The sequence below is a fragment of the Schistocerca serialis genome, chromosome 1, assembly GCF_023864345.2.
Source record: "Schistocerca serialis cubense isolate TAMUIC-IGC-003099 chromosome 1, iqSchSeri2.2, whole genome shotgun sequence".
Classification (NCBI taxonomy): domain Eukaryota; kingdom Metazoa; phylum Arthropoda; class Insecta; order Orthoptera; family Acrididae; genus Schistocerca; species Schistocerca serialis.
The window spans coordinates 827,074,784-827,101,361 of record NC_064638.1 but is presented as its reverse complement, the minus strand read 5'-3'; the positions used below and the strand labels follow the sequence as shown (position 1 = coordinate 827,101,361).

Sequence of the window (26,578 nt, the reverse complement as noted above, 5' to 3'; positions counted from 1 at the left end):
TTATGTAAAATAATTATCCTTTATGATAATTAAACAGTAATTACTTTGTATTCTGGATAATATGAAATTTAGAAGAACATTGGTGCACCCTTCTGGCCTGAACTTATCTTTGACACCTGCTGGTCATCTTACTATGATGTCTCCATGGCAATGCCATACATAGACAACAAGCTGCGGCCAGAAGAGAGTGCCAACGTTCTTCTAAATTTGGTATTATTCAGTGCACAGTGTAATTACTGTGTAATTATCATAGATGATAATTACATTACATAAATCCATTTGTTTATCATATATACACAGTCTACTGACCAAATAGCTGATGCTATGGATATATTATACTGGTTGCATGAATTATTTTCGCCACATGGTACTACAAGAAACAAGAGGTATCATTTTTAAATAATCTTATTACAGTTACTTACAATTTTTAACAATCTGTTCTACCCTATAGGCAGTACTTTTTTTATAATTATTCACTTTTAAATAAACTGTACCTTCATAATTGATGTAAATCGTTCCTCACTGGCTGATGTTGACGTCATACAGTACAAACACACCCTGACCAGATCTACATAACTCAATGCTGCCTAGCCAACAGCAGCAGTTTCAGCAACTACAGTCTACCAACTGTTGTGGACATCATCAACTTAAGCTGATGGCTGACAAAACTTTGATTTTAGTAAGTATAAATTATGTTTTTTCTAAATCACTGACTTCTTTATGAAACTAGCATGATTTCTATCCTTCACAGTGCTATTCTGAAGATGGCCTACGGCCAGATCAAAACCGGTCACTTTAAATAATAATCATCATGATCTAGAATGTTTTTCACTAATTTTATTTTAATATTTGTTTCAAATACAGATAAACAAATGGAAGAAATTTATTCAGGACTTTCAAAAGTAGATCTGAAAATGAACTATAAAAAAGACTGAATGGTATACAGAGGGAACACTGTAAAGAAAATTCTACAAATGAACCAAGAGGTTACGAAGGTTAGGTTCATCCCTATGAAATCCCCAAACCACCTTCCCTACCCTCTGGCTCCTACCATTGTAACTGCCCCCGGTGTAAAACCTGGCCCATGCACCATCCCACCACCACCTACTCCAGTCCTGTAACCCGGAAGGTGTACACGATTAAAGGCAGAGCCACGTGTGAAAGCATCCATGTGATTTACCAACTGACCTGCCTACACTGTGAAGCTTTCTAGGTGGGAATGACCAAAAACAAACTGTCCATTCGCATGAACGGACACAGGCAGACAGTGTTTGCTGGTAATGAGGATCACCCTGTGGCTAAACACGCCTTGGTGCATGGCCAGCATATCTTGGCACAGTGTTACACCGTCTGGGTTATCTGGATACTTCCCACTAACACCAACCTATCAGAACTCCGGAGATGGGAACTTGCCCTTCAATATATCCTCTCTTCCCGTTACCCACCAGGCCTCAACCTCCGCTAATTTCAAGTTGCCACCGCTCATACCTCACCTGTCATTCAACAACGTCTTTGCCTCTGTACTTCCGCCCCGACTGACATCTCTGCCCAAATTCTTTGCCTTTACATATGTCTGCTTGAGCTTGTGTCTGTATATGTGCGGATGGATATGTGTGTGCATGCGAGTGTATACCTGTCCCTTTTTCCCCCCAAGGCAAGTCTTTCTGCTCCCGGGATTGGAATGACTCCTTAAGCTCCCCCTTAAAACCCCCATCCTTTCGTCTTTCCCTCTCCTTCCCTCTTTCCTGATGAAGCAACCGTGGGTTGCGAAAGCTTGAATTTTGTGTGTGTGTATGTGTTTGTTAGTGTCTCTATCAACATACCAACGCTTTCGTTTGGTAAGTTACATTTTATATATATATATATATATATATATATATATATAAAATAGAGGGAAACATTCCACGTAGGAAAAATATATCTAAAAACAAAGATGATGTGACTTACCAAATGAAAGTGCTGGCAGGTCGACAGACACACAAACAAACACAAACATACACACAAAATTCAAGCTTTCGCAACAAACTGTTGCCTCATCAGGAAAGACGAAAGGATGTGGGTTTTAAGGGAGAGGGTAAGGAGTCATTCCAATCCCGGGAGTGGAAAGACTTACCTTAGGGGGAAAAAAGGACGGGTATACACTCACACACACATATCCATCCACACATATACAGACACAAGCAGACATATTTGGAGACCAGACTGCTTGTGTCTGTATATGTGTGGATGGATATGTGTGTGTGTGCGCGAGTGTGTACCCGTCCTTTTTTCCCCCTAAGGTAAGTCTTTCTGCTCCCGGGATTGGAATGACTCCTTACCCTCTCCCTTAAAACCCACTTCCTTTCGTCTTTCCCTCTCCTTCCCTCTTTCCTGATGAGGCAACAGTTTGTTGCAAAAGCTTGAATTTTGTGTGTATGTTTGTGGTTGTTTGTGTGTCTGTCGACCTGCCAGCACTTTAATTTGGTAAGTCAAATCATCTTTGTTTTTAGATATATATTTACTACGTGGAATGTTTCCCTCTATTATAACCATATTATATATATATATAAAAAAACAAAGATGAGGTGACTTACCGAACAAAAGCGCTGGCAGGTCGATAGACACACAAACAAACACAAACATACACACAAAATTCAAGCTTTTGCAACAAACTGTTGCCTCATCAGGAAAGAGGGATGTGTGGGTGGATATGTGCGTGTGTGCGAGTGTATACCTGTCCTTTCTTCCCCCTAAAGTAAGTCTTTCCGCTCCCGGGATTGGAATGACTCCTTACCCTCTCCCTTAAAACCCACTTCCTTTCGTCTTCCCCTCTCCTTCCCTCTTTCCTGATGAGGCAACAGTTTGTTGCGAAAGCTTGAATTTTGTCTGTATGTTTGTGTTTGTTTGTGTGTCTATCGACCTGCCAGCGCTTTTGTTCGGTAAGTCACCTCATCTTTGTTTTTATATATAATTTTTCCCACGTGGAATGTTTCCTTCCATTATATATATATATATATATAACAACCTCCTAATAGGAGGAGAATGCCCAATATTAGAAAATAAGCAGAGCATCACAGATGTGCACTGTTGTTGTAGTTGTCTTCAGTCCTGAGACTGGTTTGATGCAGCTCTCCATGCTACTCTATGCTGTGCAAGCTTCTTCATCTCCCAGTACCTACTGCAGCCTACATCCTTCTGAATCTGTTTAGTGTATTCATCTCTTGGTCTCCCTCTATGATTTTTACACTCCACACTGCCCTCCAATACTAAATTGGTGATCCCTTGATGCCTCAGAACATGTCCTACCAAACGATCCCTTCTTCTAGTCAAGTTGTGCAACAAACTCCTCTACTCCTCTTCTCCCCAGTCCTATTCAGTACCTCCTCATTAGTTATGTGATCTACCCATCTGATCTTCAGCATTCTTCTGTAGCACCACATTTCAAAAGCTTCTATTCTCTTCTTGTCCAAACTATTTATCGTCCATGTTTCACTTCCATACATGGCTACACTCCATACAAATACTATCAAAAACGACTTCCAGACACTTAAATCTATACTCGATGTTAACAAATTTCTCTTCTTCAGAAACATTTTCCTTGCCATTGCCAGTCTGCATTTTATATCCTCTCTACTTCAACCATCATCAGAGTTATTGCTCCCCAAATAGCAAAACTCCTTTACTACTTTAAGTGTCTCATTTCCTAATCTAATTCCCTCAGCATTGACTACATCCCATTATCCTCGTTTTGCTTTTGTTGATGTTCATCTTATATCCTCCCTTCAAGACACTGTCCATTCCGTTCAACTGCTCTTCCAAGTCCTTTGCTGTCTCTGACAGAATTACAATGTCATTGGTGAAGCTCAAAGTTTTGATTTTTTCTCCATGGATTTTAATACCCACTCCAAATTTTTCTTTTGTTTCCTTTACTGCTTGCTCAATATACAGATTGAATAGCATCGGGGAGAGGCTACAACCCTTTCTTGCTCCCTTCCCAACCACTGCTTCCCTTTCATGTCCCTCGGCTCTTATAACTTCCATCTGGTTTCTGTACAAATTGTAAATAGCCTTTCGCTCCCTGTATTTTACCCCTGCCACCTCCAGAATTTGAAAGAGAGTATTCCAGTCAACATTGTCAAAAGCGTTCTCCAAGTCTAGAAATGCTAGAAACGTAGTTTTGATTTTTCTTAATCTAGGTTCTAAGATAAGTCGTAGGGTCAATATTGCCTCACGTGTTCCCATATTTCAACGGAATCCAAACTGATCTTCCCTGAGGTCGGCTTCTACCAGTTTTTCCATTTGTCTGTAAAGAATTTGCATTAGTATTTTGCAGCCGTGACTTATTAAACTGATAGTTCGGTAATTTGCACATCTGTCAACGCCTGCTTTCTTTGGGATTGGAATTATTAAATTCTTCTTGAAGTCTGAGGGTATTTCGCCTGTCTTATACATTTTGCTCACCAGATGGTAGAGTTTTGTCAGGACTGGTTCTCCCAAGGCTGTCAGTAGTTCTAATGGAATGTCGTCTACTCCCGGGGCCTTGTTTTGACTTAGGTCTTTCAGTGCTCTGTCACACTCTTCATGCTATATTATCTCCCATTTCATCTTCATCTACATTCTCTTCAATTTCCATAATATTGTCCTCAAGTACATCATCCTTGTACAGACCCTCTGCATACTCCTTCCACCTTTCTGCTTTCCCTTCTTTGCTTAGAACTGGGTTTCCATCTGAGCTCTTGATATTCATACAACTGGTTCTCTTTTCTCCAAAGGTCTCTTTAATTTTCCTGTAGGCTGTATCTATCTTACCCCTAGTGAGATACGCCTCTACATCCTTGCATTTTCCCTCTAACCATGCCTGCTTAGCCATTTTGCACTTCCTGTCGATCTTATTTTTGAGACGTTGGTATTCCTTTTTGCCTGCTTCATTTACTGTATTTTTATATTTTCTCTTTTTATCAATTAAATTCAATATCTCTTCTGTCACCCAAGGAGTTCTACTAGCCCCCATCTTTTTGCCTACTTCATCCTCTGCTGCCTTCACTATTTCATTCGTCAAAGCTACCCATGCTTCTTCTACTGTATTTCTTTCCCCCATTCCTGTCAATTGTTTCCTTATGCTCTCCCTGAAACTCTGTACAACCTCTGGTTTGGTCAGTTTGTCCAGGTCCCATCTCCTTAAATTCCCACCTTTTTGCAGTTTCTTTTGTTTTAATCTACAGTTCATAACCAATAGATTGTGGTCAGAGTCCACATCTGCCCCTGGAAATGTCCTACAATTTAAAACCTGATTCCTAAATCTCTGTCTTACCATTATATAATCTATCTGAAACCTGTCTGTATCTCCAGGCTGCTTCCATGTATACAACCTTCTTTTATGATTCTTGAACCAAGTGTTAGGTATGATTAAGTTGTGCTCTGTTGAAGATCATAATTCATGGTGAAGAAATCTGGTGGAGGTATTTTGCCAGCAGTGGACGTCATATGGCTGTTGATGAATACTAATGCACTGTGTACTTTATATTTTGAGGCTTTTCTGAAGAACAAGTGTGTCTGTAGTTTGTCTTCTGCCGGACACAAGTAAGAATTAAATTGGATGCTGCCCATCCACAAGAAGATGCACATTACTTCTCAGAAGACAACATAAGATCTTGTATCTAATGGCTTAAGGGTAGAATAATAACAATAAACACCTAGGAGACACAAAGCAAAATTTCATAGCCCCATGAAGCAAAATGAGTGACTCTGTCACATGCAGACTGAGTTGGTGCACTCTCAAGGAGCAAAACCAATCTCTTTAACAGCTTCCCATAATGCTTCACCTTGACAGCCTCCTATAATGTCATCAAGAGATTTCAGTAGTACACTCCAGTGATGGTTTGCCACCCACGAGTATAATCTGCTAGCAATGCACAATGGTAGTCTCAAAAAACATGTGGCATCGCCTTGCGAGATGATGTTTCAGTCTTTGCCTTTTTTGGCAAAGCTGCATCCACATTTCCACTGCTTTCTTTGCTCTTTTGTCTTAATGTCGCAGTGATACACCCAGCACTCACCCGTAGTGATTAGACAATAGTAGAAGTCACATGGATTTGCCTAATACAGCTGCAGCAGTTCCACTACTACCTCAGTTCAGTAGGCTTTTTAAATGAGTGTTATCAGGAAACCAGTGGGTGGCAGCCTATGACATGTTCAAAATGTCATGTAAGATGTTAAAAAATGATCCATCATTGATTTTTCTGCTATTACCTCAGTTGTGATTCACTGGTCTTTGAGCATGGGGGCCTTCACAAAGGATTGGTCTGCCACTTGATTCCTCATCATTCAGACTTGTTTCAACTCATTGAGAGAAGGCTCTTTCAGTGAGATGAAACAAGCCTGTGTCATGTGAGGGTGCACTGTTATCATACATTTCTACTAACTCAGAACGAATTTTTCCTGTGTTACTCTTCAAATGTCGGAAATGAATTAGGACACGATACTTGACTTTATCAATGGGATGCATTGTTTTGGCTTGGGTCCTCTTATGGCATGCTTCAGTACAGTGGCTACAGACATTTACCTCCAAACAAACAAAAAATTACATAACTTTACTTTTCTAGGCAATAGTTAAAGCTGTACAACCATCCCCTCGTATTCTGTTAAGGAAAACCATTGGAAGCTGTTGTTCTCTTGTGTGTTGCATATTGAAAACATAGTTCATTTTACTGTCATCTTGGTGTCTCTTCTCGCTTGTGCTGGGAATTTCTTTTACTGATCACAGCAAATCAACAATCTAATAGTCAGAAAAAATATGAGTATTAATAGTGCTGATCAAATTCTTTGTTCTATGTGACACTCATATTTTGTTTGACTATGTCCAACACATCGGTAAATCTCACAAATCAACATCTTGTCAGCAGACTTCCCACCTTAAAGCTTGCATGGTATCTACTGCAGCCTTACTTTAACATAACTAAGGGTTTCACCTGTGAACGGGTTGAATTCCCATTACCCCCATTTGGTGCATTCACATTAATGTTGCCCAAGACAGCAAAGTGAAAGGGCATTAGGTCTTCTGCAAGTTTTTCAAAAATATAATAATAATAAAACGGAGATAGTATCATATGCAATGTGAATTTTGATGAGGTTATTTCTCATAATCTGAATCCATTTGATTTCTCAAAAGCTGAATGCATCTGTATTCAATATGCTTTTTAATATCCCAAAAAGTTATCATGTATTTCAACAATGAAATGTCTTTACACCCATCAGCAGAGGTTGTGGTTTTTTCACAAACTGTATAGTACAATATTCTACATAGGCTACAAATGAATTTCAACACATCTTACAAATCTAGCTACACACACTGTATAGTAGTTCTTCCCAATATTTGGTATATTTCTTGCATGTTCCCAACTGTTCAACAAGATACTGTTTTTATCGCAGTACCTTCAGAAATGCAGCAATGGCAGCAACGGCAACAACAACCACAATGTGATAACAATAACTATTATTATAAATCTTGTTAAATTGGTAATGAGATGGTAACCTGGTAGGTCTCCAGTTTGTGAATCTTTTGGCAGTAGGTATGTGATACTTTGTGCAAGGAAGTGAAATACCTTTCTTGACTTTCACTGGCATCATTCATTTGTTCTTTCAGCTTCTGATATAATTCACTGAAGTTTCAACAGAAATTCTTAGCTTTCTGGTCCTGATGGTATCTACTTAGGCTAGGTCTTTAAACGTGAATTCATTCAACTTGAACGCCTATGGACATTTACCTTAAATTAATTCACATCACTTACTTACATTAAGCGCTATGAGTTGGAACAGCAGTGCATTTTGTCAATTTTGGACCTATAATTGTATCCAGAGTTATTTTCAGCTAAGACTAATTTATTTTTATCATACCTTTTTGTAAATATCATGTATAATATCATTTTGGTTAACAGCCAACACAAGAAGTCACATGAAAGGATTTAAGTAGATGTTGTGGAAACCAGAGTACTTGAAGTTCAATCTACAAGTTCCGAAATATCATGCACAATTTTAAATGAAGCTATTTGTTACTAAATGTGCAATGCGTATATACATTTACATGATGTTCTGTACCGATTTTCTCTGAAAGTATTCTCACTTCAAAAAGAAGGTAAGTGATTTCCTTTCTCCATCATTAGTACAGCTCAAATGGGGAACTGAGGACAAAACTGGCATCAACATCTTTCTGAATCCTTTAAAGAAGTTGAAATTATTCAAAAAAACAAACTCAAGCAAAAATATTTGTATTAAGAAAACTATAAAGGGCAAGTCAAAAAGGACTTTCAAGAAGCCTCTGAACCTCACACCAATGGAAAGAGCAAGCAGTGCTACTTCTCTAGGAAAACAGAGTTCAGCTCCCTCTGTCAACGCTGATTTAACCAGCCGCGCACCGTTGGTCGGCCCTAGTTTGGTCGCAGACTTGGAGAGCATCAGTACTGAGTAACATGAAGATGTTACTTAGCCTGCGTTCTGTGAGTAGTAATAAAGAGTAAAATACTTGTATGTAGGAGGCACAAGAAGCATAGAAATCAAATTAAGTTATGTTTATTTTATTTACAGAAATAAAGTTTTCTATTAATTAGAAAGTGTTTTGTTCAGATGATTTGGTAGTCCTACCACCGGCCATCGCAACTTCCCACCTTTTACATCCATAGCTATACTCTGCAAACCACTGTGAGGTGCACAGCAGAGGGTATGCCCCACTGTACCAGTTATTAGGGTTTCTTCCTATTCCATTCAAGTATGGAGTGCAGGAAGAATGATTGACTGTATCCGTGCGTGCAGTAATTATTCTAATTTTATATTCACGATCCCTATGTGAGTGACATATAGGAGGTTGTAGTACATTCCTAGAGTAATATTTAAAGCCGGTTCTTGAAAAACTTTGCTAATAGACTTTCTCAGGATAGTTTACGTCTATCTTTAAGAGTCTTCCAATTCAGCTCCTTCAATATCTTTGTGACACTCTCCTACGAACTAAACAAACCTGTAACCATTCTTGCTGTCCTCCTCTGAATATGTTCAACACATGAATTGGTCACATGAGTGATTTGTAAGAAATCTCCTTTGTTGATTAATTGCTCTTCCCCAGTATTCTACCAACATCTGCTTTACCCATGACTGAACCTATGTGATCATTCCATTCCATATCCCTACAAAGTGTTATAACCATGTATTTGTATGAGCTGGGTAATTCCATCAGTGACTCATTGATTTTATAGTCATAGGATACTACATTTTTTTGTTTTGTGAAGTGCAAAATTTTTCATATCTGAACATTTAAAACAAGTTGCCAGTCTTCGCAACACTTTGAAATCTTATCAAGATATGATTGAATATGTATGCAGCTTCTTTCAGATATTACTTAATTACAGATAACTGAACCATCTGCAAATAGACTGATTTTACTGTTAACACTGTATGCAAGGTTATTAATGTACAACATGAACAGCAAGAGTCCCAACACATTCCCTGGTGCACAACCGAAGTTACTTCTACATCTGACAATGACTCTCCATCCAAGATAACATGTTGCATTCTTCCCTACATGTTGCATCCTCCCTATCAAAAAGTCCTCAACCCAGACACAAATTTCACTTGATACCCCATATGATCATACTTTTGACAATAAGCATAGGTGTGGTACTGAGTAAAATGCTTTTCAGAAATCGAGAAATACAGTGTCTAACTGACTGCCTTGATCCAAAGCTTTCAGTATGTAATGTGAGAAAAGTGCAAGTTGGGTTCCATATGATCGACGTTTTTGAAATACATGCTGGTTGGCTTTGAGGAGATCATTCTGTTCAAGATATCTCATTATGTTTGAACTCAGAATATGTTCTACAATTCTACAACAAATCTGTCAAGGATATTAGACGGCAGTTTTGTGGATCACTTCTACTACCGTTCTTGCAGACGGGTGTGACCCATGCCTTTTTCCAAGAAATGGGCACAGTTTTTGTTTGTGGGACTTACAATAGATTACAGTTAGAAGAGGAGCTAACTCAGCCACAAATTCAGTATAGAATCTGACAAGGACTCCATCGGTCCATGGAGCTTCGTTCAACTTTAATGCTTTCAGCTGTTTCTTATTTCAATTGTTTTTTCAGTGGTACAAGAAGTAAATTAAGACAGTTCTCCTGGATTTTCCTTTTTAAAGGAACATTTGAAAATGGAGTTGAGCATTTCAGCTTTTGCTTCACTGCCCTCAATCACCAGGAACTGGACACTTACTTTGGTGCAATTAACAACCTTTACATATGACCAGAATTTCTTTGAGTTTTGAGAAATATCATTTGATAAGTTTCTGCTATGGTAGTCATTGAAGGCATCACACTTTACTCTCTTTCATTTCATAATATTCTGCTATGGTAGTCATTGAAGGCATCACACTTTGTTCTCTTGACAGCCAAATGTGTTTCATTCATTATCTGCATCTATAGCCCTACACTTTTCTTTTACATCAATTATGCAGCAATCTCTGGTTCTTTAGAAGTTTCTTTACAGTGACTGTATATCACAGAGGTTTCCTCCCATTATGAACTGTTCTGCTGGGTACATCCAGTGTGTGGTCAACTATTCTTTTAAATTTGAGCCAGAGTTCTTCTACATGCTCCTGACCTGTGCTGAAAATTTCAAGTTCCTGATTGAGATATGACACTACTGATTCTTTATCTAGTTTACTGAACATATACACCTTTCTGCTTTTTTTATTTGTCCTTTGTACTTTGGAAATCTTTGTTACACAACCACATCATGGTCACCAACACCAGTTTCGACGTGGACATCCTCAAATAGGTCTGCTCTAGGCAGTTTTCAGAGAAAGCATTTTGTAAAGTTTAACAAAACTGTAATTTTTTCCAGTTAATTGTTGGATGATTAAAGTCTCCACTAATGATTTTTTTCTCTAAAGTTTTCTGTTACATCATGAGATGAGTGTGATGGGTGATAGAAGGATCCAATTATCATTTTATGCCCATCATCAATACTGAAGAATCTTGCCCAAACAATCTCACATGCAGCTTCAATTTCTACCTCAGTGGATTTGAGTTTCTTGTCTACTGTGACAAATACACCACCTCCATTTCCAATTTGCCTACTCTTTCAATATACACTTAAATTTTCCTAAAAAATCTCACTGTTATCTATTTCACGTTTCAACCAGCTTTCTGTGCCTAGTATTACGTGAGCTTCACTGCTTTTCAGGAGCGCTCCAAACTCGCATTTTGTTGCAAATCTGTTGGCAGTTTAGCATCAGGATATTAATACTCTCACCTATGGGTGGCATTTCTTTTGGTCTTGCACCGATACTTCTGGGTTTCCTACAGCTATTGTTATCTTTGGAAGGAGGTTCTCTAAAAAAAAAAAAAACCTTGTGTGCACCCCACACACAGTCGGCTACCTAAGTAGCAGCCTCTGATGTGTAATGCACACCTGGCCCTTTAAGGGGGCCCCTACAGTTCTCAACCTCAGGGTACAAGTCCAGGAAGTCGTAGCCTAGCATGCAACAGAACTTTCGAAGTCTCTGGTTCAGTCCTTCTACTCAACGGAGAACTGTGGACGATGCTGCAAATTGTGAGCTTCGTTGAAACTCCATGCGCAAAGCCGATCTTCTCAGCCTTCTCTGCCAGTCCCTGGAATGACCCAAGAGTGACCTCAAACCCGAGATGACAGGCATTGTTTGTTCCAATGTGCACCACTCTATGTAGCTGCTTGCACCCTGTTCTCTCAATGGCTTCTCTAATAGCCTCTCCAACATGTGAATGAGGCCCCCAAGCATACTTACTGAGTGCACCTGGTGACCTTTCCCATCCTTTGCTGCCATTTCCCAAAAGGGTACCATCATTACCCGTATGTCTGAACTATTGATGATTATTAGGCCCCTGCCGGCCGGTGTGGCTGAGCGGTTCTAGGCACTTCAGTCTGGAACCGCGCGACCGCTGCGGTCGCAGGTTCGAATCCTGCCTCGGGCATGGATGTGTGTGATGTCCTTAGGTTAGTTACATTTAAGTAGTTCTAAGTTCTAGGGGACTGATGACCTCAGATGTTAAGTCCCATAGAGCTCAGAGCCATTTGAACCATTTTTTAATAGGCCCCTAACCTTTTCCGTTTATCTCCTCCTGACACTGGACAAAACAAGTTCCTCCAAAAAGAGGTGAAGTGAATTCCACTGGCACAGTTTCAGTTAAAGACAGCACTTCAAACTTGTTGGTTAGGGGGACCTGTACAACACCCTGAGTCCCCCCTGGTCCCAGTCCATCCTGAAGAGGACACCTAGATCTACCATTGACACACCACTCATGGCCAAGTGGATGAGTAATAGCAGACATTGTACTTTCTGCAGAGGAGACAGGATCCACAAGAGAGGATATACGTGAAGTACCTCTGGTACAGGTATCACAGGTACACTACTCTCAGGAGCTCTTCAAACACACCAATTCACAGCAGCTGCCAGTAATCTGACTGTAGTCAGGGCGATTTTCAGCTGCTTACAAATGTCAACCAATTCCTCCTATGTTCAAGAACAGCATTCACAGTGGGACTGCATTTTGGGTGGTGCAATGTATTTATAAGGCAGCGAACAAATAACTTTAAATTAAGCCCACTGATTATCTTTTAACCTGTTGAGCTAAAAAGTTGCTAATTCCCTATAAGAATTGAAGCAAATACATAAAACGAGATTTTTTTTTATTAATTCAACACAAAAACCTGGGGTAAAAACTACTAGTTTCCTAAAACGTTTTGAGGTTAATTATAGTTCTAAGCAAAGTTGAAAACAGAATTAATTTATGATAAATGCAGATAATATGTTGGGCTACCCCTCTTTAAGGGAAACCTAGATGTAACATAATAAGTTAGAAAATCTGCTACAGTAACTAAATCACAAACAGTAATTTGCTACAAACTGCTCATAGATTATGCAAAGGACAATGGTAGCTTACAAAAATTCCTTTTATGTGTCATCACTGACAGCACAGTAGTCAAAACAACATCTGGTGACAAGGATTCCAGAAGCAATGACACCTTCATTCTACACCACTCCATCACAACTCATCACTTATATTTCTCTACTTCCTTTCAGAGGTGTGTTACTGCTAAATGGGTTCTTTTTTTGCAGAATAGCCACAACACTTTCATTAACTGTGTATATTTACTTTGTTGCAGTGCTCCTCTCATTAAAATGGCCTCTAACCCACCTCCTACGACACCAGTGCCTACACCACCAGCTGTTGCTGGCTTTGATCTAATGCACTTTATTCAGTTTCAGAAAAATCAAATGTCACAGTTGATGATGGCAGTCCAGCAGCTCATTAATGTACAAGCTGCTGCTGCATCAACCCCACAACAGCCAGCCACGTCCATGGCACCACTTCCATGCATTCCATTGTTCCGAACTTTCAATGACCAGCAAGAGGAGTAGAACGAGTACTAAGCTCAGGTCAATGCTCATCACACTACATATCAAGTGCAAGGTACTGTGAAACTTCCTTATTTCTTGTCAATGGATGACACTGGAGTTTACTGCCTCACTCAGCAGTTTGTTACAACTTCTTTCGATTGCGGAAAAAGCCAGAACAGACATACTATCAGTGAGTCACTGAACTTCAGGGTTTGACATGACAGTGTTGTTTTCAATGTAGCTGTGGACAGTACTATAGTGACACAATGATTGGTGATGCAATTACTTGCAATGTGCCAGACAGCAGGATTCGTGAACAAATTCACAAACATTCTGATTCTACCTTGAAACAAGTGTTACAAACTACTGAACATCAGGACACCATGGAAAACTTTTAGGTAGCTCCTGTTTGCAGTGTAATGCAAAGTGGCAAACAGAAATGTCACACTGTATTATGATATAGTATTTTAAGTTTAATAATTTCTTTCCTACTTTACATATCTTGAAACTGAAGAAATAAATGTTTACATTATAAAACATTCGAAATATCTTTGAACAGTAACTCATTCCTGTGCAGGTTGCAAACAAATTCTATTGACAAATTTTTTGTCAGTGATTAGGAATTTACTTAGAGATACGAAGACAGGGACATAACATCTTCAGTCATTTATTATAATTGATTAAATTCGTCTTGCTACTGTGACTGTAGATATACACACAACAGGGTGTCATTTAGGCACAAATCACACATGAAAATTATCACTGAGAATAAATTTTAATTCCCCTCTTATTCCTTCATTGTCAGGATCACCTTGGTATATTATTTGTGTAACAATAAGGCTGGATGTTATAATCTTGTATTCTGGCCAACTTGGTCAGCGGGTGTGATACTACTGGATTACTATTTCTGGGAGTCACGTGAAGAATCTAGATTAACACATTTGCATGGCTGCATTTGCTATGTTTGTTTCAGCAATTGCTGAAGTTTAATGCCGAAAGTGATAAACAAGCATGTAAGATAGTCCATGACCCATCACTATACAGTAGATTGTATTTCTGAAAGCCAACATTTAGACTACTTAACTTAATGAATATATAATTGGTTCCATCTGCCACAGTTCCAGAGTCACTACTGATCTAGCTTTGTAATAAACAACTAAAAAACACAAGTTCCTGGTATAAAATTACTCACCATGTTGTTCTAACAAACCCTGAAGATCATTAAATTCCAGTGCTACATTACAAACTGTAATGTTATTTCTCGTCACTGTAATAAGCTTCTGGCTATTATTGACAACATTTTGGAATCAGTTGGTATTACAATAATTTACCATGACATAAAGAAGAAAGAAGAAACTATACACTGTATCCATAGCTCAATACACTACAAAATCTGTGCTACCATAAATAAGAAAATTTGCACAGCTGTATTTAGTAACAGGTTCTTGTTACTGTCAAAGAAAATTTGCTGGAATTGATTTTTCCCCATTTTATTCTAACACATATTGTTCAAACAATATTGTTTCATAATATGCACTTCAAAGTAGTCTCATAATTCAGTAGTAAATGGATAGAAACATACATTTAAAAGAGGTCCAACAAGTTCCTCTAGTGTCTCCTGACGAGGAGAGAGTTTGGATCTTTTCATTTGTTCTCCTGGGCTGGTATTCAATGGAAATGCAATTTCTCCTGCAGCTACTTGCATTTCCAATAACACCACTTTGCCAGTGCTGATGAACAGTGCTTAGAAAAACCAAAATATATTTATTATGTGACAGAAAGGGAAAACAAATATTTAGAGTGGCAAAAAAATATACTCCAATCTGCTATCAACTTACCAACTCTTCTTTCACAAACTGGGCTTATCGCCATACCAAGAATTTTTGATCCTTTCGAATGCCTTATGACTTCACTTTGACAACGCTGTTCATAAAACATTTCTAAGAATGGATCAGACGCCAAAGCTCCAGTATCTGAAATAAATAACATTTTTCAATATAATAACACTGGCATGTTGCTTGATGAATTTAACAGCAATAATTATAGTGATACAGTATCATCTTAAATATGTAATGGAAACAAGCACAATGAAATACTGTGTGAGTGCAATACTCAGCAAAGTGGGAAACTACGCCATAGTCAGGCATGTAGAAATCTGAACTTCATGCTTAACTCCTTCAAGCACAGATATTTTACACAGCACAGGTAGCAGTGTAAACATTTTTCATATTCTGATGTGCTTGTATTCTAACAGAAGAATACTATTCCTTGCAAACATACTTAAAGCACTGGTTTTCAGATAAATGTCCTCAGAGAATTTTCAACATCTGTAGTTTAATAAATAACCTAGAGAGAGGGAGTCTTTTTCTTGAGTGATCAACAGTAAAGTTCAGTTTTTCATTCATTTAGTAACACCTTGTGTTCTATTATGAAGGAAGGTCTGCCATGAGGAGTGGCCGTGCGGTTTGAGGCGTCATGTCACGGACTGCGCGGCCCCTCCTGCCGGAGGTTCGAGTCCTCCCTCGTGTGTGTGTGTGTGTGTGTGTGTGTGTGTGTGTGTGTGTGTGTTGTCCTTAGCAAAAGTTAGTTTAAGTAGTCTGTAAGACTAGGGACCAATGACCTAAGCAGTTTGGTCCTTTAGGAATTCACACACATTTGAACATTTGAAGGAAGGTCTTCAGGGATGGAGAACAAGTCAAATTACCCATCACAACACACTGCTCCCATTACTTTTACTAAGAATCAATTACAACTAGTTCTAATCCACTCACATTGATAATTGTGAGAATTACTTACACATACATACACATCAAGTCTTAAAAGCTGTCGTGTGCATTACTCTACTGTTTCAACAGGTATTTGCCACTTCTTTTTACAGTGTTTGATGGTGTCAGCCTAAACAAAAACTGATCATCACATGTTTCACACACTGATCAGCATTAATGGAAAACATCAGTTTATTTTGCATTACAATCAAAATTATTTTTGAAGGAAATTTACCTACACATTCAATGGCTCAATCCCAAATTAGTCCAGTGTGATATTCAGTTTAAAGCTTTTTATTAACAGGGCCAGTAAAACACAAAGAATAAACAGTGCTCCAGCAGTATTACATACATCCCCCTCAGCACCAGCTGCCACACAAGTCGGTCTGACAAAAGTCTTGAATATGATAACTGTAGCATGCTGTACTAGTAATGTGGCTATGTGGCTTGCTTTTGATAGCTCAATAACAATAGAACTCTGAAGTTTGTTAAACATTCGTTCACTATGTCTCCCTTGTCCAGATTGCCCTTTCTAGTGTGGGAGTCCTCGTCACACTGCTTATAAGCTACCAACACACAATGGCACTACTCAGCTGCTGCTGGAATGCTGGTTATGCTCCTCATTGTGCTGACTGTTAATACTTACTGTTAAACTGTATATGGAACTAGCTTACTTTAGGGTCACTCTACTGAATGGACACACAAAATTCCAGGCTCTCCTAAAAGTTGCAACACAAATTTTCTCTGTTGTTTTGGCAAACATTTCAGATTTAATATGATGCCCAGTATCAATAGAAAAAGATGGTTTCTTCCTCGTTACAGTGGTCTATAATTAATCTAGTGCAATATTCAGTTCAGCTTATGTCCTCTAGCAGCTGGAGTACAGGTGCATTTTGTAATCCCTTTTGCTGCATACTGTTAAACCAAATATCACACTAGATTAAACTGGGGCCACTCTACTGAATTAGCCCATAATGTTGCACATTAAAAACCATTTTGTTTGAAACAAAAACAGGCTACTGTGTTCTGTTGGCAATGGCTGTCACATACAGCCCTTGCTGATAAATATTTGTTTGTGCTTTCTTTCTCCCTACACATACACTAGTAAAGTTAAAGCTGTTTAATATGAAAATAAGTGCTCAGCATAATTTATGTCCCTGAATGCAAATATTCTGATACATTATGCGAGTGATCAAGAAGGTACTCTTTTACTTTAGTTTTGAACACGTGGTGATTCCTAATGTCCTAACAGATATCTGACAGCAGTCTGTTACGCTATTTGTACCATAGGCTATTTGTACGATGTATAATAGTGATTATAGAATCCTCTAGGGTTTCCATCCGGGTGGCTGTGTTGAAATTTCGCAACATTTTGATGAGTGTCACACTCGTTGAAACATCATTGAATTTTAAGGTAGCCGCCTGGATCAAAGCACAAGAAGATTTCATCAGCAGTATATGCCAGGAAAGTCCACATTCACATACAATAATTATGTGGAAATAATCATCTTACAGTCTATTTAATGTGATTTGTATCAAAAGATGGCTGCATGTCAACTGATTATAGGTTAGTAACTATGGCAATGAAATATACTTAGTTTAATAATATAAATACATAGAGAAGTTTTTTGCACTATTTTGATAACTGCGTCTACAATGGCGCAGTTCTCCAACTAAACATAAACATATTATGGATATTCCAACAACAGTACATATTGTTTAACTCTCAATATGAGAGTTAAACAAGAATTGGCAAAAAAGGGATCATATAGTGAATGTAGTTGACAGTAATGAGCTACAATATTGCAAATATCAAGACACAAGAGAAATGGAAAAAGAGCCAAAGACAAGCTGATGTATGACCCATGCTCAGGTGTCTCAAATGCTAGAGCATTTTCCTTACATTGCACTTGAGTTTTAGTTGAGTATATAATTTTAACTAAAATGTTTGCAGCAAAACTTCCCTTTTCCTCATAGTTCAACAGACAACAGAACATGGATGGAGGAAGAATCATACAATGAGAGTATGAGGAAACTCACACACTATTGGAGTAAGTGAGATTGGAGGCATTGGGTAGATGGAGTACATTTCAAAAAAAGCCTCTGGAAGTTCAGTAATCTGTGTTACAGTCTGACAGTGTAACGGTCAACATATGTTAGGTTTGCCCAGCCTTTATGTCTTCATCTGTCACCAAATTCATTCACGAAAACAAAAGGTATCATTGTTTGTAACATTCACCGCACTCACCAATGCTGCTAATGCTACCAGGAGCAGCATCCAGTGGAGATGCAGCACACGAGACTTGACGGCGTCTAAATTTCACGCTGACGCTTCCAGATTCATGCAGACAATATAGTATATCTCTCTGACGAGCTGATATAACCTGGGAGCCAACAAGTATCATTTGCATCATCTTATCACAATGCCATAAAATTCAATTCATTCTTCTAATAATAGCAAATGTAAAACAATAAATAAAATAAATATAAAACAGCATGAGACAAAAAAGCATGATAGACGTACACAGAATATTGTTAGAGGCTTTCACTAAAATGTCTCATTAAAAAAAATATCTAGTGTCTTTGGGGAAACACATTGTACACAGAAGAAAACAAGGAAACATCAGGTAATGAACAGATGCTTTTAAAAATGGCTAGCCCAGTTTCTTTAATCCAATTATTCTGTCACTGAAGAAAATATATGAGACATGAAAACAAAATATGTAGAGAACCAGAGAAAATAACATATGTGTGAAGTATTAAATGACTAACAAATAGCAAAGTGAGTGAATGCTGCAGGAAGAAAAAGATTGAGTTACCGATTCAGTTTCTGGACAAAGTGAGATTAAATAAAAAACTTTGGTATGAACCTCATTCAGAGGACTGGAGAAAAAAAGAGAAGAATCAAATCTGCCCCCCACCCCTCATTTGCCCTCTATACAGATGCCAATTTATACAATAATTACACTTACCAGCACATGATGCTCTTTCAGCTGGTAATTCACACTGAAAAAATTTCAAGATTGCAATGTGTTACACAACACAAAGCAGCGCTAGTGGCACAATGATAAGCAGGAAGTCTAATTTTAAAGATGGGCTTAGATTTTACACTGTTGAAAACATGTATGGCACGGCCAGTCTAAATGTGATGAAAAATATTGACCACAACATGCAGCATAATGTTGGAATACAATATCACACACTTTCTGAAACTACTTTAACATTTTTAAACAATGGAAAATACAGGATGGAATGTAACAATATTATGAGAAGGGAAGTTGCTAATCATCATATAGCGGCGATGCCGAGTCGCAGATAGGCACAACATAAAGGCTCTCACATATACACACACACACACACACACACACACACACACACACACACACACACACAAAACTGCAGTCTCAGGCAACTGAAACCACACAGCCCTGGCAGTGTGGTTTCAGTTGCCCGAGACTGCTGTTGTGTTTTGTTGTACCTATCTGCAACTAAGCATCTCCGCAATATGGAGAGCAGCAACTTTCCTTCTCATAATATTATTTTAACATTTTGTCACTGCACTTCTTATACTGAAAGGCAAACTCATTCATAATTAGACCCGCATGTATACGACATAAATAGTCCAATATCAGAATGATACACTCTACCAACAAGCCTCTCATACCGCTTATAAAATGAACATCAACACTGATATTTCTTTCCCTTGGCAATTCAATATGAGATTATAAAATTATTTCTTACAAGAGAAATGCCAAAACAAATGGTGTGAACACTGTGCCACAAGCAAGTAAATTACTTTGACTGTCCATGGCAATTGGGGGAAAAAATGTGGTATGCACTGATTGTAAGCTCCTAAGTAATCAATAATGTCTAAGCTAACACTTTAATTTCTTTAAAGTGGCCACATTTTCAGTCAACACTTACAGAAATAAAATAAATATTAAGGAAATAGAGTACCCTTCATTTCAAGGGTGAAGCACGGTTTCCTAATAGTTATTCATCAATGTTGTTAGGATTTGCAGAAATTATGTATGTGTACCCATACACTTAAATGCAAAACAAGATACTTTTAATTGACATGAATGTGGGCTGCATCTTATAAAATGCAGTATGCAATGTGTGATGAAACTAAATTCACATTTAATCATTTTAACAACATGTGGATTATAATTGGCCAAGAAAATAAATGAAGTCTTCAAACATTACACACTATGTGACCAAAAGTTTCCAGACAGCACACTGAATGTATTGCACATGACATTAGGATATGCATCCAAGGGAATCCAAGTGCAGAGAAAATGTGTAACACACAAAAAATAAGAAATTCTTCTGTTTACTGAGTGCTAATCTCTCAACAATTGATACAAACACATAAAACTGAATAATATCAGCATTCTAGCTTTTAAAACCAAGTTCATTCTTCAAGGAACGAAAGAGTAAATAGTTGGGGGGTTGGGGGGGAGGGCAGCTTTGAGACATGTAGATGTAGAACTGCTGTGTTCGGATGCAGGCTGAGTTGGCATCTCTTGGCTCCCAGCTTCAGGCAGTGTTGGCTTCGGTCACACAGCTTGAGGCTGTTGCCAATGGGCATCACTGTGGGGGTCCGGATGGGGGTTTGTCGGGGACGGCCAGCCCGTACCACGCATCCCCTGATCGGACTACGACTGTGGTTGCCCGGGATACTGCCCGCATTGAGGCTGATCCCTCACCTGTGGTAGAGTGGGAGGTCGTCTCAAGGTGTGGCAGGGGGCGAAAGACATTCCGGAGGGCTGAACGGAAGGCCTCTCCAGTTTTTCTGACGAACCGGTTCAGGCTCTGTCTCAGGCTGACACTGATCTTCGGCCTGACATGGCTGCTTGTCCTGTCCCAGAGGTTGCCCCTCAGTCTGGAAGATCCGGGCGGTCGCAGAGGGTGGGCTTACTGGTAGTTGGGAGCTCCAACATCGGGCGCGTAATGGGGCCCCTTAGGGATATGGCAGCAAGAGAGGGGAAGAAAACCAATGTGCACCCCGTGTGCATACCGGGGAGAGTCATTCCAGATGTGGAAAGGGTCCTTCCGGATGCCATGAAGGGTACAGGGTGCACCCATCTGCAGGTGGTCGCTCATGTCGGCACCAATGATATGTGTCGCTATGGATCGGAGGAAATCCTCTCTGGTTTCCGGCGGCTATCTGATTTGGTGAAGACTGCCAGTCTCGCTAGCGGGATGAAAGCAGAGCTCACCATCTGCAGCATCGCCGACAGGACTGACTGCGGACCTTTGGTACAGAGCCGAGTGGAGGCTCTGAATCAGAGGCTGAGACGGTTCTGCGACCGTGTGGGCTGCAGATTCCTCGACTTGCGCCATAGGGTGGTGGGGTTTCGGGTTCCGCTGGATCGGTCAGGAGTCCACTACATGCAACAAGCGGCTACACGGGTAGCAGGGGTTGTGTGGCGTGGGCTGGGCAGTTTTTTTAGGTTATATGGCCTTGGGCAAGTACAGAAAGGGCAACAGCCTCAACGGGTGCGGGGCAAAGTCAGGACATGCAGGGACCAAGCAGCAATCGGTATTGTAATTGTAAACTGTCGAAGCTGCGTTGGTAAAGTACCGGAACTCCAAGCGGTGATAGAAAGCACCGAAGCTGAAATCGTTATAGGTACAGAAAGCTGGCTGAAGCCAGAGATAAATTCTGCCGAAATTTTTACAAAGGTACAGATGGTGTTTAGAAAGGACAGATTGCATGCAACCGGTGGTGGAGTGTTCGTCGCTGTTAGTAGTAGTTTATCCTGTAGTGAAGTAGAAGTGGATAGTTCCTGTGAATTATTATGGGTGGAGGTTACACTCAACAACCGAGCTAGGTTAATAATTGGCTCCTTTTACCGACCTCCCGACTCAGCAGCATTAGTGGCAGAACAACTGAGAGAAAATTTGGAATACATTTCACATAAATTTTCTCAGCATGTTATAGTCTTAGGTGGAGATTTCAATTTACCAGATATAGATTGGGACACTCAGATGTTTAGGACGGGTGGTAGGGACAGAGCATCGAGTGACATTATACTGAGTGCACTATCCGAAAATTACCTCGAGCAATTAAACAGAGAACCGACTCGTGGAGATAACATCTTGGACCTACTGATAACAAACAGACCCGAACTTTTCGACTCTGTATGCAGAGAACAGGGAATCAGTGATCATAAGGCCGTTGCAGCATCCCTGAATATGGAAGTTAATAGGAATATAAAAAAAGGGAGGAAGGTTTATCTGTTTAGCAAGAGTAATAGAAGGCAGATTTCAGACTACCTAACAGATCAAAACGAAAATTTCTGTTCCGACACTGACAATGTTGAGTGTTTATGGAAAAAGGTCAAGGCAATCGTAAAATGCGTTTTAGACAGGTACGTGCTGAGTAAAACTGTGAGGGACAGAAAAAACCCACCATGGTACAACAACAAAGTTAGGAAACTACTGCGAAAGCAAAGAGAGCTCAACTCCAAGTTTAAACACAGCCAAAACCTCTCAGACAAACAGAAGTTAAACGATGTCAAAGTTAGCGTAAGGAGGGCTATGCGAGAAGCGTTCAGTGAATTCGAAAGTAAAATTCTATGTACCGACTTGACAGAAAATCCTAGGATGTTCTGGTCTTATGTTAAATCAGTAAGTGGCTCGAAACAGCATATCCAGACACTCCAGGATGACGACGGCATTGAAACAGAGCATGACACGTGTTAAGCTGAAATACTAAACACCTTTTTCCAAAGCTGTTTCACAGGGGAAGACAGCACTGCAGTTCCTTCTCTAAATCCTCGCACAAACGAAAAAATGGCTGACATCAAAATAAGTGTCCAAGGACTAGAAAAGCAACTGGAATCACTCAACAGAGGAAAGTCCACTGGACCTGACGGGATACCAATTCGATTCTACACAGAGTACGCGAAACAACTTGCCCCCCTTCTAACAGCCGTGTACCGCAAGTCTCTAGAGGAACGGAAGGTTCCAAATGATTGGAAAAGAGCACAGGTAGTCCCAGTCTTCAAGAAGGGTCGTCGAGCAGATGCGCAAAACTATAGACCTATATATCTGACGTCGATCTGTTTTAGAATTTTAGAACATGTTTTTTGCTCGAGTATCACGTCGTTTTTGGAAACCCAGAATCTACTATGTAAGAATCAACATGGATTCCGGAAACAGTGATCGTGTGAGACCCAGCTCGCTTTATTTGTTCATGAGACCCAGAAAATATTAGATACAGGCTCCCAGGTAGATGCTATTTTTCTTGACTTCCGGAAGGCGTTCGATACAGTTCCGCACTGTCGCCTGATAAACAAAGTAAGAGCCTACGGAATATCAGACCAGCTGTGTGGCTGGATTGAAGAGTTTTTAGCAAACAGTACACAGCATGTTGTTATCAATGGAGAGACGTCTACAGACGTTAAAGTAACCTCTGGCGTGCCACAGGGAGTGTTATGGGACCGTTGCTTTTCACAATATTTATAAATGACCTGGTAGATAGTGTCGGAAGTTCCATGCGGCTTTTCGCGGATGATGCTGTAGTATACAGAGAAGTTGCAGCATTAGAAAATTGTAGCGAAATGCAGGAAGATCTGCAGCGGATAGGCAGGGAGTGGCAACTGACTCTTAGCATAGACAAATGTAATGTATTGCGAATACACTTAGAAAGAAGGATCCTTTATTGTATGATTATATGATAGCGGAACAAACACTGGTAGCAGTTACTTCTGTAAAATATCTGGGAGTATGCGTGCGGGACGATTTGAAGTGGAATGATCATATAAAATTAATTGTTGGTAAGGCAGGTACCAGGTTGAGATTCATTGGGAGAGTCCTTAGAAAATGTAGTCCATCAACAAAGGAGGTGGCTTACAAAACACTCGTTCGACCTATACTTGAGTATTGCTCATCAGTGTGGGATCCGTACCAGATCGGGTTGACGGAAGAGATTGAGAAGATCCAAAGAAGAGTGGCGCGTTTCATCACAGGGTTATTTGGTAATTGTGATAGCGTTACAGAGATGTTTAACAAACTCAAGTGGCAGACTCTGCAAGAGAGGCGCTCTGCATCGCGGTGTAGCTTGCTCGCCAGGTTTCGAGAGGGTGCGTTTCTGGATGAGGTATCGAATATATTGCTTCCCCCTACTTATACCTCCCGAGGAGATCACGAATGTAAAATTAGAGAGATTAGAGCACGCGCGGAGGCTTTCACACAGTCGTTCTTCCCGCAAACCATACACGACTGGAACAGGAAAGGGAGGTAATGACAGTGGCACGTAAAGTGCCCTCTGCCACACACCGTTGGGTGGCTTGCGGAGTATAAATGTAGAAAAAAAGAGGTATCTATCTCATATGAGGGGGACGCAAGGCAAAGAGGAAGCAAAGACCATGAAAAAAAAAAAAAAAAAATACAATCTGGGCTCCACAAGTTCAGCAATTCACCAGAAAAATTTTAAAAGTGCTCTACACACTTGTTGTGAGGTGAAAATTTAGGAAAATACAAAATTCAATCAATGTGCTGATAAGCTGAAATTAATTGACAGTACAAAAACACACCAGACATCTTCACAAGTTTTTGCACAAGACGTCTATCGCAATTCAGCTACAGAAGCCAGAATCAGAATAATGCTCCAAAGAGGCACTGACACAATTTTGCTGTAGTGCTGCTACTAGAGACCACTGACCACGCAAACAAATACATGACACTGAGTTGAATGATACAAGCAATATCACCACTTCTCTGTAAAGTCATAAAAGATCACAGTACATGGTGTGACACTCACAGTCTTGTGTGGGCATGGCAGATGTCTGAAAAAGTGTCTTTTATAGAACCAACACCAGAGCAGTATGACATGTTGACCATGGCCGTAAAGAGATGTTCCAAAATATCTGTCCCTCATGGCTGTCGAAGATCTTACATCCCTGGTCTCACATCACATCAGGCAGCCTTATTTACAGAATATAGCACCTTATTTAGAGACACACTTTCAGTGTAACAACTATAGAAACAAAAAAATCCATTTCTTCTATAAGAGAATCAAAAAGTGAAAAATGGATTAAAACAACAGAAAACCTGGATCTGAAAAAAGACAATCATAAGCCCTGGAGACTTCTGTGATGCCTCGGCAATGATCCGACTAAGACCACTACATACCAAAACATCACCCACTAAGCAAACGGAACACAAACTACTAACTGAGCAAATCAAGCACTCTGGACTAGCAACAAAGGAATGGATTCTCCAACTCTTCAATAAATGTGTTGACAGATGTCAAATTCCAAAGATATGGTTGAAGAGCTGATAATTGCTATACTGAAACCGGGTAAAGAAGGAAATAGTCCAAAGAATTTTAAACCAATCGCACTACTGTGTTGCCTTTAATAACTGCTAGAGAGAATGATTTTAAACTGTCTCTCACATGTTATTGATCCCTTGCTTATACCTCAGCATGCTGGATTCCACCCTTGAAAAAGCTGCACAGGACAATTACTCAGTCTTACACAGCTCATATAAGATGGATTTGAAGCCCGTACGGTGACAGAAGAGGTATTTGCGGACTTTTTAGCAGCATATGACACTGTCAACCACCAAATATTATTAGACAAGGTCTACAACCTAACCAAGGATTTCAGCCTCACCAGGCTCATCACCAATCTTCTGCAGAACCAGTGGTTCTTCATTGACCTCCAAGGACAGTGCAGATGATGGAGGCTACAGAAAAGTGACCCTCCTAAGAGAAGTGTGTTGGCTTCAGCTCTGTTAAATATACACTAATGACCAACCCATAGTCCCATAGCTTCTTGCACACTGATGACCTCACTCTGCAAACCAAAGCACAACTTCAGTTCAATGGAAATTACCCTAAATATTGCTCTTTAAGATCTATCAAAATATTACATAATAAACCAACCTAAACCAAACCCATCAAAGACACAAGTGTGTGCTTTCCATCTGAGAAATAGGGAAACCATCCACAAGTTAGTGATAGAATGGTCAGCGTTCAAATTGGAACACTGTGACACTCCAAAATATCTAGAAATAACACTTGGCAGATCTCTAACGTTCAAAAAACACTGCATGAATTTCAAATCAAAAGTCTCCACCAGGAACAACCTACTGAGAAAACAGGCCAGATCACAGTGGGGCAGCCAAACTGAAACCAACTGAACTTCTGCAATGTCATTATGCTACTCCGCAGCAGAGTATGCCTGTCCTGTTTAGCATAAGTCAACACATGCCAAACAGGTAGATATTGCCCTGAATAACACATGCAGAGTTACAACAGGCTGCCAGTCGAATGGCTCTACCACCTTGCAGGAATTGCACTACTACCTGTTCGAAGAGAAATAGCAGCAACCAGGAAAAGAACGAAACTGGAACACAAAAAAAAGCATCTCAAGCACGGGCAACAAGCCTACCCACA

The 26,578-nt window shown here is 39.8% G+C and overlaps 1 protein-coding gene across 1 annotated transcript in view; it reads right to left on the bottom strand.

Moving 5' to 3' along the window:
* The window catches only part of LOC126484602 (WD repeat-containing protein 11-like), a 208,359-nt gene that overhangs the window by 99,590 nt on the left and 82,191 nt on the right, over positions 1–26,578 (bottom strand). The window contains exons 8-10 of the mRNA XM_050108172.1: positions 18,413–18,548; positions 15,238–15,372; positions 14,982–15,142 (exon numbers count right to left, since the gene is read on the bottom strand). Coding sequence (XP_049964129.1) covers positions 14,982–15,142; positions 15,238–15,372; positions 18,413–18,548 — 432 coding nt within the window. The remainder of the gene's footprint in view (positions 1–14,981; positions 15,143–15,237; positions 15,373–18,412; positions 18,549–26,578) is intronic.